The 19,745-nt window shown below is 42.9% G+C and overlaps 1 protein-coding gene across 1 annotated transcript; it reads left to right on the forward strand.

The window, feature by feature from the left end:
• Positions 1–2,738: 2,738 nt before the first annotated feature.
• Positions 2,739–3,773, forward strand: LOC146806175 (olfactory receptor 51G2-like). The gene has a single exon (XM_085620599.1). The coding sequence runs from the start codon at positions 2,751–2,753 to the stop codon at positions 3,771–3,773; it is 1,023 nt and encodes a 340-aa protein (XP_085476725.1). The 5' UTR covers positions 2,739–2,750.
• The last annotated feature ends 15,972 nt before the right edge of the window (positions 3,774–19,745 follow it).

A 19,745-nucleotide genomic window follows, 5' to 3' on the forward strand; every position in this document is an offset into this window, starting at 1 on the left:
TCGATGACCGAGTCGGGTACCCTTTTCTTCTGCGTAGACGATCAGAGATAGTGCCCACAGACAAGGTAAGGTCTTTGCTGTTCCTGAGACCTCTCGAACAGGGGGCAAGCCAAGTTCAAGCCCTTTGAGATCATTTCTGCAAGCAGGGGGCAAAGCAAGCAGCAAAGTCTTTTTTTCCTTTCCATGGCAGCAAGTAGCCACTGCAGGCCAACCCCAGGCAGCAAACAGCACAGGGGCAGTATTCTTTCTCAGCTTCTCTGGCTCTTCTCCTTGGCAAAGGTTCCTCTTGATTTCCCAGAAGTGGTTCAAGAGTCTGGGGTCTGGGCCCCTCTTTTTATACACTAAAATCATTTGTGCTTTGAAGGCAGGGAGTGTCCGTACCCAGCCAAAACCAGTTCTGTTCTCACCGATGCAGCTTCCTGGCAGGAGGTGGAGACAGCATTGTTGAAAGCAGGTGAAAGGAAATCTCCTCCCCCTACTCTAAATACAGCCCAGGTCTATTCAGCCCATCTCTGGATCATCAGACTTCTGGAGCCACTGTTCCTCTCCAGCCTCTGTCATTCAAAAACCAGACATGCAATACACAAACCTAGCAGAGGCACACTGGATGGTTAGGCAACAAAATACCTACGTTCTAAAAGTGGTATTTTCAAACACAGAATGTAAAAATCACCCTCACTAAAAGCTGCATTTTAACATTCTGAGTTCAGGCATACTAAACTTTAATTATATACCTTGTTCCCAGGGCCAGTTAAGTTTATAAGATATTATAAACAAACTCCTAATTGTTTCCTATTGGAACCGGTAGCCTTGCAATAGTGAAAAATGAAATTGGCAGTATTTCACTATCGGAACATGCCACACACATCAGGGTATGTCCTACCTTTCACATACAATGCACCCTACCTTAGGGGTGACTAATATGTTGAAAAGGAAAGGTTTAGGGACTTGCATGTGTGTGCACTTGCCTAGTCGACAAGTCAGTCCAGACTGCACACAAGCTCTGCAATGGCAGGCCAGAGTCACATTTTGCGGGCTGCATCTGTGAGTGACACAATCAGTGCTGTAGCCCAAAAGCAGCATTTGATTTACAGGCCCTGGGCACACACACAGTGTACTATACTAGGGTCTGTCAAGTAAATCAAAATGCCAATCATGGAATCACTAATCCATAACAACAATTCACAAAGGGAGCACTTGCACTCTGGCACTGAACAGCAGTGGAAAAGTGCCCAAAGGATCTAGACCAGTAAAATGGAGTTCAACACCCAGCAAAAACACAGGAAGCCAAGGTAAAAATGCAGGGAGACCCACGCCAATGGTGCTAGGTCAAACAGTCAGTTAATGAGGAATATAAATTCTCCGATTTTTCTCACTATCTCCTTCTTTGCTGTTTCGAAATGTTGTCATGTATGATACTACATAGCCAACCCTAAAGCCTCTACTTCCAGCACCCTGATTCCTCCATGCACATGGTACCAATACATTCTATAAATTCCTTCCATTCCACGTGTGACTGCAGTATGTAATAGTTGGTGTTTGTCATGCTGTGAATATTGACTTTTGAGCATCCATTTTACCAATCAGTGACAGAACAAAAACACTGCTAAAAGATCATATATGTTTTAAATCTCCCAATTTCTCTTAATATGTTAAATCTGTAAATTAATTTGATCATAAGATCCTTATTTTAAAAATCTGCAATCTCTGAAAAAATAAAATATGGATAAAACAAAAGGGAAAAGACACACATGACTATTCCCAAACATCGACATACAAGTCTACAATGGGCTTGATTGATATATTGATGGTAAGCATATTCCATCACAACGGTGATGGAGTATGCTGACCTCCAATATAGTGGTCCGTTCCCCGTATTTATATGTAGATGGATCCTAGTTTGGCAGTGACGGAGACTACTCGGGCTGTTGAAGGATTGGCTTTTAGTCCACAAACCCAGTTTAGATGGGCGGACAGATAGCTGATTTTACTGCGTGTCACCGCCGAGCAAACATTGGTGGTACAGGGCAGTAAAAAACTAAAAAGAGGAAGGGGGGGGGGGGCAATGTAATTTTTTACTGTTAAAAAAACCAAAAACTCATTTGGGGGTTTTGTTTTCAAAAAGCAAATGTATCTAAACTTTACTGTATGGATCCGTCATGCTTGACGGAGCCGTACAGCAAAGTTCCAACACAGTCGTAAGAACTGACTTGACATTGGTTTCTGTGAATGGCAGAAATGCCCGTTAAGCTGGTGGACATTTCAAAATTTGGCATGTGTGTTATCATCATGGTGAAAAAGTAATTTACTCCATCTCCCTGACATAGGACAATCAGTCCGCAAATTATAAATCAGTCCCTACATTTCGTTATAGCTGCTAACTATAAAAAGCCACACCTTGTTGTCCCCTTCTCTAAGGAATAAAGAATGATACATTATCTCTTGGAACTAATTTTCTCTAGCCAGCATTTTTATTGTGTCAGGGAATAGGGAAATTGTTGTTTTATTGGCATTTATCTTGTTAAAGGGAGATGGGAGGTTTCATGTTCTGTTGGGTTTCATCAGTGTGTTTGAGTTTATAGTGAAAACTGGCACATCTAAATAGTTACCTGTATAGGCATTTGCTCCTTTAAAAATTGAATCTTCATGAATCTCAGCAAAAGTCATCTCATTACAAAGGATAAATGTATTTTTTTTTTTATTTCTAGGTTATTGGCTAGTAAGCCTGATTTCTTCATATGACGTAAGTGATGGCATCTATCAACACCAACAGCTCAATTTTTCCATCTTTCCTCCTAATGGGACTTTTTGAAGCTGAGGTCACTCACCTATGGATTTCTGTTCCCCTGTGTTTTTTGTATCTTCTCTCTGTTCTTGGCAATGGCCTCATCATGTTCATTGTAAAGACAGATAGCCACCTCCGTGAACCCATGTACTTCTTGCTATCGATGCTTTCAGCCACTGATTTGGGCTTGACGGTGTCTACTCTTCCCACAGTGCTCAGTGTTCTCTGTTTTGACATTAGAAATATCAACTTCTTTGGGTGCTTGACCCAGCTGTTCCTCATACACTCACTGTCCTCTACCGGATCTGCCATTTTGGTGGCCATGGCCTTTGATCGCTACGTTGCCATATGTAACCCTCTGAGGTACGCGTCCCTTTTACACCCAGTGATATCAAAGATAGGATTGGTTGCTCTCACCAGAGGTGCTTGCATTCATTTCCCAGTACCCTTTTTGCTCAAAAGGCTTCCATATTGTGATAACAACAAGCTCTACCACGCTTTCTGCTTCCACCCAGATGTGATGAAGCTTGCCTGTGCTGACACAACTATAAACAGCACCTATGGGTTGGTTATGGTCCTATGCACCTTCTTGTTAGATTCACTGTTTATTCTCACTTCATATCTCCTAATTCTAAGGACTGCCTTAAAGGTTACCTCAAAAGAAAAATGCCTGAAAGCATTCAGAACCTGTGTGTCGCACATCTGTGTTGTGCTCATATTTTACATCCCTCAGATTGGCCTGACCTTGGCACACAGGTATGGGAAGAATGCTTCTCCTGTTCTGCATGTGGCTATGGGGCTTGCCTACTTGTGTGTACCCCCAGCACTAAACCCAATTATTTATAGCATAAAAAACAGGAAAATCAAGAATGCAATCTGGAAACTCTTCAGCATTGAAATAAGAAGGAAAGAGCATGCCAACAACCTTGATGCCAGGACAAAATCCATCTCTACAATACATTCACAAGGATTTAAAAATGAGCATTAATGTAGTGATGGATTTTACTAGGCTGGTAAATGTGTGAGGTATGTGGACTGTATCCTATTTCACATGTGTGATGTGTAGGACAACTGCATTGAGTCCAATTTATTAATGTGTGGTATTGTATTGTTTCCATAATGATATAAGATTTTGTGTTTGAAAAGCAAACCTTGGGCCATGTCAATTAAGGTGTTTTTAGGGAAACTACGTTTTATTTCTAGCATCCTACGCAACAGTCTATTGAAGACATCTTGGGATATATATATTGCTTCTGGATGTCTATGAAAAAAATCACGACTTTTGTGAAAATTGCTACCAATATCCTTGTTTCACACACAGCTATGGGTCTGTGGGACAGAGATATAGCTCAAAGCGTACTGTTAGTGGTTGACTCCTACATATCTCCTCAGTGTCTTGAAAAATTCTGAAAACTGTAAAAACCCTATACTTGCTCTAGTGTGGAATTATGGAATGATGCTATACCTTGGATGATGCCTTGCACTAAGTAGATTCTTTAGAGTGAAGGAGATCTCACATCACAGAGTAAAGCCTCTACATGGATGAGAGTTAGGAAACAGTGTTAAACCTTCTCAATGTGTGAAAATCAGGAACCTTGTAAATCTTTTTGGGAGAAAAGCATCTTTGCACACTCCAATGATATGAAACAAGAACAAGATGCACAGGATGACTATGCTGCAGTACAAAATTAGCTAACATTTTCGTAAAAAGAATAAACAACTGTGATGTTTAAAAATGTTCTCAAAATAAGCTTCAACATTTAGCAAATCTCAGTCACCAATTTCTAATGCAAAATCAGGGATTCAATATCAGTGAATCGCAACCATTTGGAAAAAGTGAATGGAATATTGACCTTAACTGATGCTCTCTCATTACTATTGCAGGCTCAAACACACACAACACACACAAAACAGTGAGAGATGAGAGCTGGCTCTGTAGGAAATTGGCTTATTAGTTGTGCAGGGTGTGAGGCTGCACAAGTAATAGGTTCACAATGTCCCATTACTGTGAACCATTGCACCCCATTGTGACTCTTTCAGGATAGTGAAGAGGGAGCAGTCCAATGCCTTCTCAGGGGAAGGGGTGTGGGCTAATATATATCATTCACTGGCAAGCAATAATAGCACTAAATAAATGATTTTCCAGCCAGTGCTTTTTCTTGGTAAAAAGGAAAAGTACAATTTTTATGCAGACATTAATAAATGCTACACATTAATTTACAAATATATATATTAGTTAGATTGAAAATACCATCAATGACATTGTGCAATTACATTTGACACCTAAAGGGTCATGAAAACGTAACAAGGTAAGTATATTGGCTAGGTCAAAGTCTCAAGATCAACAAACCACATGGTAAAAAAAAACACATGTTAAAAAACACCCTCATTGTGTGTATGAATGCAATAATCAATGGTACGCTTGTGTAAATGTGCTTAAAAATAAATGGCCGATTGATGTCGGTCGGAAAGGCCCTGAACGGCATTCAGTTTGTCCAAATCCGATTCGGTACCTGCGTTTCCGACTGACTCGGAAACATTTCAGACTGACCAATTACGATGTTAGGTAACCATTCGGTCCTTCCAACTCGGCTCCAGTCAGAGCAGTCTCGTACGCCTCTAAGGACCGCGTTCCTGACCGAGCGATTACGATGTTGGATTCGGACAGCTGTTCCATATCGGTTTGACCGACACGGATCGGCTGTCAGAATCGGTATTTTGGGGGCTGCAGCAGGCCCCCCTTCACCCAAAGGCCTCCGTTTGGGGCCTGTGGATTTACCCATGGGTCTCCTCTTTCCAACCATGCACAGTGTGGCAGGCACTATGGGGTGTCCACCACAGGGGGCAAGGTTTTCCGCAACCACCCCATTTTTCAATGGGAGCCTGTGTTGTCAGTTGGAACACAATCTCCCATTGAAGTCAATGGAAGTCTGACCGAATGGTGTTCGGAAACATCGTAATCGGTCAGGCAGACTCCCCAAATCCGATTTGGTCAAAAACCATTCCAACACCGAGTCGGAATGCTTTCTGACCGACATCGTAATGAGGCCCTAAGTTAATAAACTATATTTACCTTGATCAGTAATCACTGTCAAAATTATTATGTCAATAAAATATTTTATAATGAGCATAACATTTGTCCATGTGTTTTTTATATGTTTTAATGCTATAAATATGCAATCATAAAAATAACCCATTTTTTGATGACATAAAATGTAACCATAGATTCGACCCCCAGGGAGAGTGCTTTATTCCATTTATCTTTCTTATACACCTTATGACCACAATATATGTATTCAAAGATTCAGCGCTTAAGGAGCACTACACTTTGAGGTGAAGAGCAGAAGTTTCAGTCTTGGAGTGCTTTAAAAAATCTGTGAAAATTCCTAGATTATTAATGATTCCTTGGCCCTACAAATGTATGGTCAGTTGTCCAAACATTCCTCATGCGGGGCTGCTGTCACTCCCACAGCCCCCCACAACATTTTCTGAATTTGTTGGTGGTACCCCTGTTTTCCTGGGGCAACCACAAAACAAGAAATATATACAAGTAGGAAAGCCCCACAGGACCTTATGGGACATTCCAGCTCAGAGCAATGAATATTTTAACAGCATCTCCTGCTGTGCTCGGAGTCTGTGTGCTGGATTCCTTTTGTTCTTCTGTCTGGTTTTTTGGGGGGCATCTTAAAGTACTTTTGCCGAACTGCGTCCCTACAGATGGCCCATTCTCCATCTCGGTCGGCCTGAACTTGTGACTGTAACCTGGTCTAACATGACCAGATATCCACACTTGGCACTTGGTGCTTTTTGATGCTATTTTCACTTAAACCTTCTGGTTCTACTGATTGGATGTTTGTTGTTTTGGTCTTGATTTAATCATTAAAATGTTTTTCTAAATTGATATGGGATATTCCCTGTGTTGTTTATTACTGTTTGTGGTGCTACATAAATACTTTACACATTGCCTCTAAATTAAGCCTGACTGCTTTGTGCCAAACTACCAGAGGGTTGAGCACAGGTTAATATGGGGTTTATTTGTACTTCACCCTGACAAGGATAGTGGTTCCTGCTTGAGTAGGGTTTTACCTCACCACCCCCAAACAGTAACCCAATTTCTTGAACTGGTGATCAGCGGTGAGTATTTGGACTTGTGTTTGTGCAGTGCCATACAGAGATTTTGTGTTACATTGAAAATCCTGGATAAATAATTTAAGACCAGTTCATGTTTAAATTTCTCCTTGATTTGCCTTTTTAGCTTTTTCCAAATTTCCTCAAACTTTACTTGACTGTCATGCCTGATACCACACCTGCAAGGATGGAGTTTGAGCTGACCAACATAGAGACCTACACTGTGGCCGAGCTCAAGTAGTTCTGCAAGGAGAGCAGACTTCCAGCCAAGAACAAAAACAGGACAGTGGAGCTCCAAAAGGTGCTGAAATCCTGGGTGGAAGTCCACCTGTCACTGGTTACAGCAACAGAAGGAGATGATGATCTGCTGAGGTGGATGAATTGTCTCTTGATTTGGAGCGCCCTGCCTGAGCAGTGTGTGTTCTCAAAATCTGTCCAAAGAGTAGCTGGGGGACAGGAAGGTCTAAAGGGGGTTTAGGCTGCTGGTGGCTCATTTAAAAATGAAAGAAAGTAAACTGGCCATGGAGGAAAAGGAGACTAAGAGGGCCTCAGAGAAGAAAAAGCTGTCCATGAAGGAGAGAAAATGTTGGTGGGTTCATGAACTGAGTTTTAAGGAGATGGACATCAGGGCCAGGCAGGCAGAGACCAGCAATGTTGGTGGCAATGTACCTACAGTGCCATCTGGAGACAAGAAGGTCCACATTCCTAAAGGTTTAGGGGCATAGTATCAAGGAAAGATTTGCACACCATCTAGAAAGAGGTGGAGCTCAGGTCTCGCTTAGAGACGGCAGCCCCTGACCACATAGTCCATGGCCTCCTGAGAGGCTAGTCAGGAGGACCTGGATTATGGAAGAATGGCCCAGGTGCCTGCCAAAAAGAGGAAGGTCAAGGGGCATAGAAAACCCGCTCCTCAAACTCCCATGGTCTGGGAGAAGGCTGAGCATGAGGGCGATTCCCTGAAACCTACAGGGGAGGATGTTGCAGGTCTGGCAAACCTACCTGAATGTAGCACCTGGCAGAAAGAAGGGGGTTCCACCATGGAGGAGTTCTGCATGTTGCAGAAGGATTGCCCTACTCTGGAGGGGCTACGGCGGCAGGCTGAGGCCCAGGCTGCTGGCGACACCTCTGGTGACCTGATCTATTGGGAGAATGGTCTCCTATTTAGCAAGCCTAAGGTTCCTGAGCCTGGCACAGTCTATGTGTTGGTGGTCCCCCAGTGCTCATGATGTTCCCCTGATGGTCATTGATGGCAGGACAAGACCTTTGAAAGGCTTGTCACCCATTTCTATTGACCCTGAATAAGGATGGGTTCAGATGCATTCTGTTGGTCATGCCATAACTGCCAGGCCAGTTGTAAGTCAGGAGGAAAGCGCAAGGCTAACCTCCAGCTATTTCCTTTGGAAGGGTGGGATTCAACATTATTGAGCCTCTGAACTCCAAGAAAGCCCTGGGCAACAGATTTACCCTAGTCTTGGTGGACCATGCTATCTGTTATCCGAAGGCTATTCCTCTGAATAGGTAAGTAATATCGTTTTGAAAATATTGTTGTTGTTAATATCATTTTTAATAATCTAGTAAAAAAGATAATTTTTTTAATTATCTTTATTTATGTTAGTTCACATAATAATTGTATATGTTATTTTTGTTTGTCTAATTGTTGATAATATTTTTAAATACAGTTTGAAATTTTAAGTGATTTATAATTTTTCATTAAACTGCTAATAGTAATTTATATTTTCATAGCGGGTTGCTAGTTTTGTAGGGGTATAGGATGGGAAGTTAATTAGGTATAATTAATGAACAATGAATTATTATTTTTATTAAATATTTACTTAATTATGAATTATGTTAATTGTATAATAATTATGTTTTTGAAGTTATATATTATGTGCGGGTTGCTGGGTTTGTAGGGATAGAGGGTGGGAAGTTAATTAAGTAATTAATTAGGTATAATTAATGAACAATGAATTATTATTTTTATTAAATATTTACTTAATTATTAATTATGTTAATTGTATAATAATTATGTTTTTGAAGTTATATATTATGTGCGGGTTGCTGGGTTTGTAGGGATAGAGGGTGGGAAGTTAATTAAGTAATAATTAGTTAAAAACCAAATAACAACTTATTAATTATTTAATTGATTATTAATTATGTAAATCGTGTAATTATGCCATTATTTCATGCTAATTGTTTTATATATATATATATATATTATCTACTGGCGGTCGCCAGTAGATAGTTATAGTTAGGACTGAGTTCCCATAGGAAATCTGAAAATTCTATTTTGAATAACTTTGGCGCCGGTTGACTTATCTTCGTGAAATTTTCAAAACTAATGGGGCGCTCCGCTCAGCTCCTGCCCTGAAAGTCTCGGGGTGATTCGTCAAGCGGGGGCTGAGAAAAAAGGGGGGTCCCAAAACGCGTTTTCCCCATGCATTTTCCCATAGGACCTTTAGTCGAAGGTACAGCCCGAACGGCTGAACAGAATTACTTGAAATTTGGCAAAGAGGTAGTCCTCAGGTCAGGCATGTCCATTTTGCTTAAATGGTGTCAATCTGTTCAGTAGTTCCTGAGAAAATCAAAAGTAAAATCACATATATATCTGGGCGGAGCCTAACCACACATCTCATCGTGAGATCTGATTGGCTGTCAGCACTTCATCCAAGAAGTGTTGGCAGCCATCTTGTGACCAATATACATGATAGCACCTCATTAAAAAGCATTGCAGTTAATAGAAGGTTTTAAGACTTTAGTTACATTATAAATCATTTGTTGATGGTACCATACTCATTTTAGGAAGTGTGGTGTGTTCTAAGGTGATTTTACCATGTGAAAAAGCTTTCTGCTGTGATATCATGAATCATGCTTGAGAGAAAACTATTTTATCATGCTTTTCCCACAGAGGTTTGGAGGGTGATCTATAAGCTAAACTGAGAGCATATTTTCTGTAAATTCAAATTATCTTTCTCAGTCTTGTGAGAATGAAGTCTGACATTCTCAGTAAAACATGTACATCCAACAAGGGCAGAGACTATAAGTTGATTCTTTTGTGTTCTACTGCAGCGTCCCAGAGTGTTCTAAAGAAGAACTAGAGCGCTAACAGTCCTACTTATGACAAACGTACGGCACACCTGAAGCCATCTTGGTTGGAATAAAGTGGTAACTCTTAAAACATTTAATTTAAAAAGTAACAAAATGAGGGGGTTCATTTTGCCATAGAATCTATGATTAGTGCTACAGAAAGAAACATTAGGGCACGTTTTGAGTGACTTCTCAAATCCTCTTCCATTTCATTAAAAAATTATGACATGCAGACTGAAACATGCACTTTCAATACCAGCAGCAGACTTCCCTGGTGACCAGTAGCTTTACTACAGTGATCTAATAAGCAACTAGAGTGCTAACATTCTGAATTTATGGCAAATGTGTGACACATCTGAATGCCTTCTTGATGGAATCAGAGTAAAAAACTGAAAGTATTTCCTACTGAGGAGACTGTAGTAAATGAGGAAATTAGGAAACATCATAACAAATAAGTCTCCCAAAATGGCCACCAGAGACAAAAGAGCCCAAATGTAGCCCAAATATCACCCAGATGTAGCCCAAGTATAGCCCAATGACAGAATGTCCCAGAGTGTTCTAACGAACAACTAGAGCGCTAACAGTCTTACTTATGACAAAAGTATGGCACACCTGAAGCCATCTTGATTGAAATAAAGTGGTAACACTTAAAACATTTAATTTACAAAGGAACAAAATGAGGGGGTTCATTTTGCCATAGAAATTATGATTAGTGCTTCAGAAAGAAAAATTAGGGCACATTTTGACTTCTCAAATCCTCTTCTGTTTCATAAAAAAATTCTGACATGCAGACTGAAACATGCACTTTGAATACCAGCAGCAGACTTCCCTGGTGAGCAGTAGCTTTACTACAGTGATCTAATGAGCAACTAGAGTGCTAACATTCAGAATTTATGGCAAATGTGTGACACATCTGAATGCCTTCTTGATGGAACCAAAGTAAAAAACTGAAAGTATTTCCTACTGAGGATACTGCAGGAAATTAGGAAACTTCATAACAAATAAATCTCCCACGATGGCCACCAGAGACAAAAGAGCCCAAATGTAGCCCAAATATCACCCAGATGTAGCCCAAGTATAGCCCAATGACAGAATGTCCCAGAGTGTTCTAACGGACAACTAGAGAACAACTAGAGCGCTAACAGTCTTACTTATGACAAAAGTATGGTACACCTGAAGCCATCTTGATTGGAATAAAGTGGTAACACGTAAAACATTTAATTACATAGGAACAAAATGAGGGGGTTCATTTTGCCATAGAAATTATGATTAGTTCTGCAAAAAGAAAAATTAGGGCACATTTTGACTTCTCAAATCCTCTTCTGAATGCCTTCTTGATTGAACCAAAATAAAAAACTGAAAGTATTCCCACTGAGGAGACTGCAGTAAATGAGGCAATTAGGAAACTTCATAACAAATAAATCTCCCAAGATGGCCACCAGAGACAAAAGAGCCCAAATGCAGCCCAAATATCACCCAGATGTAGCCCAAGTATAGCCCAATGACAGAATGTCCCAGAGTGTTCTTAAGAACAACTAGAGCGCTTACTGTCTAACTAATGACAAAAGTATGGCACACCTGAAGCCATCTTGATTGGAATAAACTGGTAACACTTAAAATATTTAATTTAAAAAGGAACACAATGAGGGGGTTCATTTTGCCATAGAAATTATGATTAGTGCTGAAGAAAGAAAAATTAGGGCACATTTTGAGTGACTTCTTAAATCCTCTTCTATTTCATTAAAAAATTCTGATATGCAGACTGAAACATGCACTTTTAATACCAGCAGCAGACTTCCGTGGTGAGTAGTACCTTTACTAAAGTGATCTAATGAGCAACTAGAGTGCTAACATTCAGAATTTATGGCAAATGTGTGACATATCTGAATACCTTCTTGATGGAATCAAAGTAAAAAACTGAAAGCATTTCCTACTGAGGAGACTGCAGTAAATGAGGAAATTAGGAAACTTCATAACAAATAAATCTCCCAAGATGGCCACCAGAGACAAAAGAGGCCAAATGCAGCACAAATATCACCCAGATGTAGCCCACATGTAGCCCAGTGACAGAAGTGTGCAAAACACTTATTTTTTGTGTATTTGCAGTTTTATATAGTGCAGACTTGTCAGGTATTGGAGTGCGTTACATCACACAAGATCAAATTCATTTTGGTTGTAGACATGGGGAGATTAAGTGATTTGACCAGAATCACAGAAGGTTGAGCTGAAGCAGAAACTCCAACCTGGTTCCCCAGTTGCAAAGTCTGCAGCTCTGGAAGTAACACCACATCCTCTCCCCTAGGTGCAACATTTAATCAAGTGGTCAACTGGATAAAAAAGATAAAGATTACAAATAATTTAAAAGTTCTTTGTCGCTATTTGAAAACTCAGAAAATATGTTCTCATTTTAGTTTTTTAGAGCACTAACCATAATTTTGATGCAAATAAGACCCTCTCATATATGTAATTTCTAAAGGAAATACTCTAGGTATTACAGTTTTGATTACATCAAGATGACGTCAGGCGTTCCACACTTTTGTAATAAATATAGGATGTTAGCAATCTAGTGGTTCATTGGGATACTGTTGAGAGGCAGAGGCCAGGGGCACGGACTCTGAAAATTGAAGGCAGGTAGGAGAGTGCAGATGCAACAATTTGACCACGCTGGGCAGGCAGGAAGGGCAGTGGCAGCACAACAGACTATGGAGGGCAGTGGAAAGGGGGGCAGGGGCAACAAACCAACAATACAGGACTGGCAAGAGAGGCAGTGGCAATATAATAGACCATTGTGGGAAGAAGGAAGAGGCAGTGGTAGTACAACCATACATGCCAACAGACCTGTTTCAGACAGGAAACGTCCAATGTTTTAAGCTCAAATGGGCTTTATTTGATCTGTCTCCTGTCTACAATCTCCTCTTTTTCAATGTAACTCAAAGGGGAAAATCAATACCCCAGTTTTTTTTCAAAATCTGCCTCTTACCAAGTTCAAAATGTTCGCACGTATGGTACATTGGATCATGGTAGGCAGGAGGAATTGGGGTAGGGACATGGACTCGGATAACAGAGGACAGGAGGGACATGGAGAGGTGCACCAAACTGACCCTACAGGGCAAGCATCAGGGTTTGCAGCAGCACAATACACCACACAGCGCATGCGGGACGGGAGTGCAGCACAACAATCCATAGAAAGCAATAGGGAGGGGACAGGACCATGCACATGGACAACAGAGAACAGAGGGGAAAGAGGCAATGGTAGCTAGCTGACCATAATGGACAGACAGGAGAAAAAGCTGCAGCATAACAGACCATAAAGGGCAGGAGGGACGGATCAGGGGCATTACAATGGAACAGACAAGCCAGGAGGGAGGGAATAGGGGTCTGCACATGGAAACAGAGGGCTGGGGGCAAGGGGGTAGGGCAGGAGCAGCAAGATGACCATGGAGGTCAGGCAGGTTGGGCACTAGAAAAAAGACACACCATGGAGAGCAACAATGAGACAATGATGGCATACACACAGACCATGGAGGGAAGGTGGGAGGGGGTCAGGGGCAGCTAGCTGACCACACATGGAAGGTGGGAATGGGCCATGGCAGCACAGAAGACCATGCATGGCAAGCAGGAGGGTTAGTGGCAGCACTATGATGTGGAAGAAGGAAGGTGCAGGGGCATGCACAAAGGACCATGGAGGATAGAAGGACCTGGGCACAGACAAGAGAGTTCAGGGGAAGGGGCCTCACAACAGACCGCGCGGGGCAGGCAAGCGGAGCAGTTGGAGCACAACAGACCAGGGAGGGCAGAAGGGTGTGGCAGTAAAATGGACCATGGAGGACAGGAGGAAGGGGATAGGGGCATGGCATGTGGACAGGCAGGGTGGAGGTGGCAGGGACAGGTTACAGTCATCTGACAATGCTAGGCAGGTGGGAGGGGAGTGGCAGCTCAACAGAACACTCAGAGTAGATAGGAGTGGCAGGTCCATGGAACATGGTGGGCAAAAAGGATGGAGCAGGGGCATGCACAAAGACATCGGAGGGCAGGGGGAAGGAGAATAGGGGCAGCAACCTAAGCACAGAGGCTAAGCAGGAGGTCAATCATGGGCCATAGAATTGGGCAATGGAGGGCAAGAGGAGTGGACTGGTACATCATGCTAAATGGAGGGCAGTGGCAGCACATCAGACCATGCATGGCAGGAGGGAGGAGGCTAGTCCATGGATTCAGACAACAGAGGATAGGGAGGAGGTGGATGGGGCAGCAAGCTAACTGTTCAGAGAAGGTAGGTATTAGGAACTTTATTGTTTTTAAAATGTGTGTCTGTGCGAACTACTTAAAATATGAACAAGTATGCAGCATAATCTCACTTTTATTCAGGAAGAAGAGGACGTTTCTGACTGTGACTCTGGGCTCACTTGGCAGAAACACCCCCTGACCCTCCACACCCCATCGCAAAATGTAATGCCCGTGAAAAGGGTAGGTGGACGCAGTGTTATATAGAACATAGTCCTGAGAGCACGATTGAAAATGAAAACTAGATATAGTATATGGTATAAACTATGCACCAAAAAGTGTGATATAAGATGAACCGGGGCGTGAAATATAATATGCAATACATTGTGCGCAATGACAGATTCATTGGAGAGCGCGAGATAGCACAGGCACTAGCGCGTGCTATGCGATATGCGCCTTGGAGTGTAATATGCACAGGGCAGTGTTGTGTAACCTAACTAGTCTCTAAAGTTGTAATATAAAATATGTGCTGGGGAGTGTAACGTTGCATATGCACTGTGACAAAGATATGGATCCCAGATTGTATTATGTATGGCATAGCGCTGTGCGTTATATCATAGGCATCGAGGAAGGCACGTTAGATGGGGCAATATAACCCGTGCGAAGGCAAGTGTGGCATGACATATTCACGGGGTGGTGTTACAGTGCACATGGGCTAGAGAGTGTCATAGCATACGCACTAGCTGGTGGAATACAACACAGAGGTGTGAGGCACTCGGCGGGCACTGGTGGGTGTAACACAGCATTGGGCTCAGCCAGGAGCACGCTGTGACTCTCAAGTGAGGTTCGTCTCCTTTCCAGAGAGTAAAATAAAAAGTATTACACATCCGGCGGTGGATGTGTGTTTTATTAACCGTGAGGGGGTTTCTTGCATAGTTTGGTCGAATTTTTGTCGAATCCCCTTTGAATGGCTTGGTGTGCGTGTATATTAAATGTGCCCGTCAATAGCTACCCATGTTTGTATAAATAAACAACAAGGGTGTCTACTTGGAGAGTACTCACCGGCGGGGGCGCCGGGATTAGGCACGGTAGGGCGTCAGACACGTCAGAGCTGCACTAGCGGTGTAAATACATTCCATGTGGATTCATTCAATGCATAGTCGCCTTTTAATGAATATCACGCAAATCGTCATGGTGATAGGTAAATACGGTTTGTCCAGCATGTCCTAGATGTTTCTATAAATATATATATTTTTTAAATAATAAAAAACAAAGGCCGGCCCCGGGGGATAGGGTCCCCGAGGCCATAAGTGGCCTGAGGAGGGGGGCAATGCAGCTCCCCTTCTAAAGAATAAAAAAAAAAAAATAGGCCATGACCCGGGGGTTGGGGTCCCCGGGGCCGATTAAGGCCTTGGGAGGACCAAATTAATTTTTTTCAACAAAAAAGATTAAGGTGCAGGCCCTGGGGGATGGGGTTCCCAGGGCCAGTAAATTAGAAAAAGAAGGGGGGGCCACACAGCCCTCCTTCTTAAAAAAATAAAATAAATAAAAGACCGGCATCGCGCCGGAGTCCATGCCCCCTCCTTGCAGCACTCTGCAAACGCGCCCCCTGGCCAGTTGTGAGTTGGGGAATTAATTCCCCTTCAATACTGAGGGTCCCTGAGGGCCAACTAGCCCAACAGGTATCTCCAGTATGCGCCAGGGAGCTACGTTGCAGACAGTTGTTCTGAGGCCGCGCCCCTTTTTACACCTCTATGCAACGCACCTCTGTGGCGCTTACTGGAGGTACCTAGAGGGCTAGTTTGACCCTAGGGACCCTTAGGATTCAAGGGGACTTAATCTCTCAACTTAGAACGGCCACAGGGTGCGTTTACACAGTGGTGAAGGGAGGGGACGGGGCCTGAGGTGACGTGTGCAAACACGCCCTGTGGCGTTTTAAGTTGGGGAAATAATTCCCTTTCAATCCTGAGGGACCCTGGAGACCAACTAGCCCACCAGGTGCTTCCAGTAAGCGCCACTGCTCTGCGTTGCAGAGAGGTGGTGCAGGCCGTGCCTCTTTTTACACCTGTCTGTAATGGCGCCTAATGGACGTACCTAGTGGGCTATTTTGCCCCTAGGGATCCACAGGATTCAAGGGGACTTAATCTCCCAACTTAAAAAACGGCCACAGGGCGTGTTTACACAGTGGTGAAGGGAGGGGACGGGGCCTGAGGTGACATGTGCAAACACGCCCTATGGCGCGTTTTAAGTTGGGGAAATAGTTCCCCTTCAATCCTGAGGGCCCCTGGAGGGCTAACCAGCCCACCTGGTGCTTCCAGTAAGTGCCACTGAGCTGTGTTGCAGAGAGGTGGTCCAGGCCGTGGCACTTTTTACACCTCTCTGCAACGCAGCTCTGTGGCGCTTACTGTAGGTACCTAGTGGGCTAGATGGACCCTAGGGACCCTCAGGATTCAAATGAACTTAATCTCCCAACTAAAAACGGCCACAGGGCGTGTTTACACAGTGGTGAAGGGAGAGGACGGGTCCTGAGTTAACGTGTGCAAACAAGCCCTGTGGTGCGTTTTAAGTTGGGGAAATAATTCCCCTTCAATCCTGAAGGACCCTGGGGGCCATCTAGCCCACCAGGTGATTCCAGTAAGCGCCACTGCGCTGCGTTGCAGAGAGGTGGTCTAGGCCGTGCCCCTTTTTACATCTCTCTGCAACGCAGCTCTGTGGCGCTTACTGGAGGTATCTAGTGGTCTAGTTGGACCCTAGGGACCCTCAGGATTCAAGGGGACTTAATCTCCCAACTTAAAACGGCCACAGGGCGTGTTTATACAGTGGGGAAGTGAGGGGACGGGGCCTGAGGTGACGTGTGCAAACACGCCCTGTGGCGCGTTTTAAGAGGTAGTTTTATTCCCCTGCCCTATTATATACTAGGGGCTTACAGAGGAGGTCATGCTGATCACAGGGGGACCCCAACGCATAGTGTTCCCTAGTGTATGTAGGTGTTTTCACTGTATTCTGAGTGTCTTTTAACATAGCACTGGCTCTAGGACTGGTTAGTCAGACTCAGTTACCACCAGTATCCAACTGAAAAATTTGAGGGCACAGGATGATTTTGCAACAAGGCTTCTTTCTGCTCTCCTGTTTGTTCTTTCTGCACGTTATCCTTCTTCCTGCACTTTTCTTCGTCTTTGAGGACTTCTGTTGCTTCTTTCTGCGTTTTTTTTTTCTTTGTGTGCGTTTTTTTTTCTTTCTTCACATTTCCTATCTCTGTAGGCATAGTTAGAAATTAGCATTTAAAAAAACCTTTGAAATTCACTGAAAAAACCATAGGTTTCAGGCGTGTTATAGTTAGGAATTAGCATTTAAAAAACCTTAGAAATTCACTGAAAAAACCATAGGTTTCAGGGGCGTTATAGTTAGCTGGACTTTTCCCTCGTACAAAACCATTGAAATTCCCCCGTTATAGTTAGTTCAGCTAGCTATAACTCACGCGCCCGCAATGCACTGCTGATGACGTCACATATTACATCACTCATGACATGGTCAGTGACATCACTCATGACATCACTGATGACATCTCAAACGACATCACTGATGACATCATCCTTGTGATTGAGAGGCAGACCTCCTCTCCCCCTAATATAACCATTGATACACACATTCAAAAATAGAAACTAAAATTTTCAAAACAATGGACATACCAATATCAGTTACAACAACCTATTCAGTCATTCTAAGATCCACATACACATCCACTCATTCACCAACAGTCCTATACAGTCACTCATACATGTACTCACTCATCATATGTATTCATTCACCTATACATCCTGTTACACAACGCCACTCATCCATAGAGTTACTCACACACATAGTCACTCATGCTAATAAAGAATCAAACATCCATTTACTTGCATATACAGTTATACACATACCACCACACTTACTTCTCCAGAAACTTACACATACTTAGTCTTTTCAACAATCACTTATAGAAACACATACTTATTCATTCAGGAACTCTTTCAATCTCTCACTCTCACATATACTCACTTATATACACCAATAGTCACATATACTAGTTTAAAACATATGTAGTTACTCATAAAGACACTATTGAGACAGTCATTCACTCACTAACACACCCATGCACACACTCATCCACCCATACAGTCCTGCACACATGCTGTCTTCAACACATACAAACAGTGAGTCACTCATTCATGCACCTATGCACTACGTAATACCCCCCACCGAACCATACAGACACTCAGACACTCATACTGATACTCAAACAACCAACTAATAACCTATATAAACACTCATGTAGCTACTTAACAACCCATGCAGCCACTCATACACAAAGTGAGAGACTTATACAGATATTTACATATTTAAACATTACTCACTAAGCCATGTATTCACTAAGATACACTTAATCAGTCAGTTATACAATCAATTTTTCAAAAACAAATCATCCATTTAGACACTTATATACCCATTTATTCTTCCATCGACCTTGAGATATACATATATAAAACATATGTATTTTCAGAAAAACACACATTCACTGGATGATGTCATCAGTGATGTCATCAGTGATATCATTTGAGATGTCATCAGTGATGTCATGAGTGATGTCACTGACCATGTCATGAGTGATGTAATATGTGACGTCATCAGGAGTGCATTGCGGGCGCGCAAGTTATAGTTAGCTGAACTAACTATAACGGGGGAATTTCAATGGTTTTGTACGAGTGAAAAGTCCAGCTAACTATAACGCCCCTGAAACCTATGGATTTTTCAGTGAATTTCTGTACATGACTGTACAGGTGGGGGACGTGCCTGTGCAGGGGGATGTGACTGTAAAAGTGAGGGATGTACCTGTGTAGGGGGCATGTACCTGTACAGGTGGGGGGCGTGACTGTGCAGGGGAAGCATGTGTTTGGCGAGGGGCCTGTTCAAGGAAGGTTGGGCCAGAGCAGGTTGTGGTACGGGAGGGTAGGTGGGGTGGAGTGAAGGGAGGTATGTTCAGTCCCCTCCATGTGTTGACCATGAAGGAAGAGTTTGAAACAGTTTCAACATGCCCTCCATCATCTTCATGGCCAAGGCATGGTACCTTACACTCTGTTCCCTATAGATTTATATGACATAATTTTGCCTCCTTGACATGTCTTCACAAGTTTTCTCAATCCCGTTAAGACACAGGTTTACCTGTCAATCATCTGAGGGATATCCTGTATTCTCTGTAGTGAACCTGAAAGATCAGACAGAGGAGCCCCTATTGCAGGAATGTTCTGTCTCACATCAGCCTGTTTTTGGAAAAACCGATCGTCCTACTGGCAACCATGACCATCTGTCTGCCCCCTCTACATAGGAAGAGCTCTGATATGACTACTGGGGCCACCAACACGGTGAGAGGGGCACATGGGGGACTGTGTGGAGGTGATTGATGGCTAGGGGATACCTCTTCCTCACCAGGGGTGTTAGTTCCTTCAAATGCTTGAGAGAAGGCCTGGGATGCAATGTCATGGGAGGA

This window comes from Triturus cristatus, chromosome 8, assembly GCF_964204655.1.
Source record: "Triturus cristatus chromosome 8, aTriCri1.1, whole genome shotgun sequence".
NCBI lineage: Eukaryota > Metazoa > Chordata > Amphibia > Caudata > Salamandridae > Triturus > Triturus cristatus.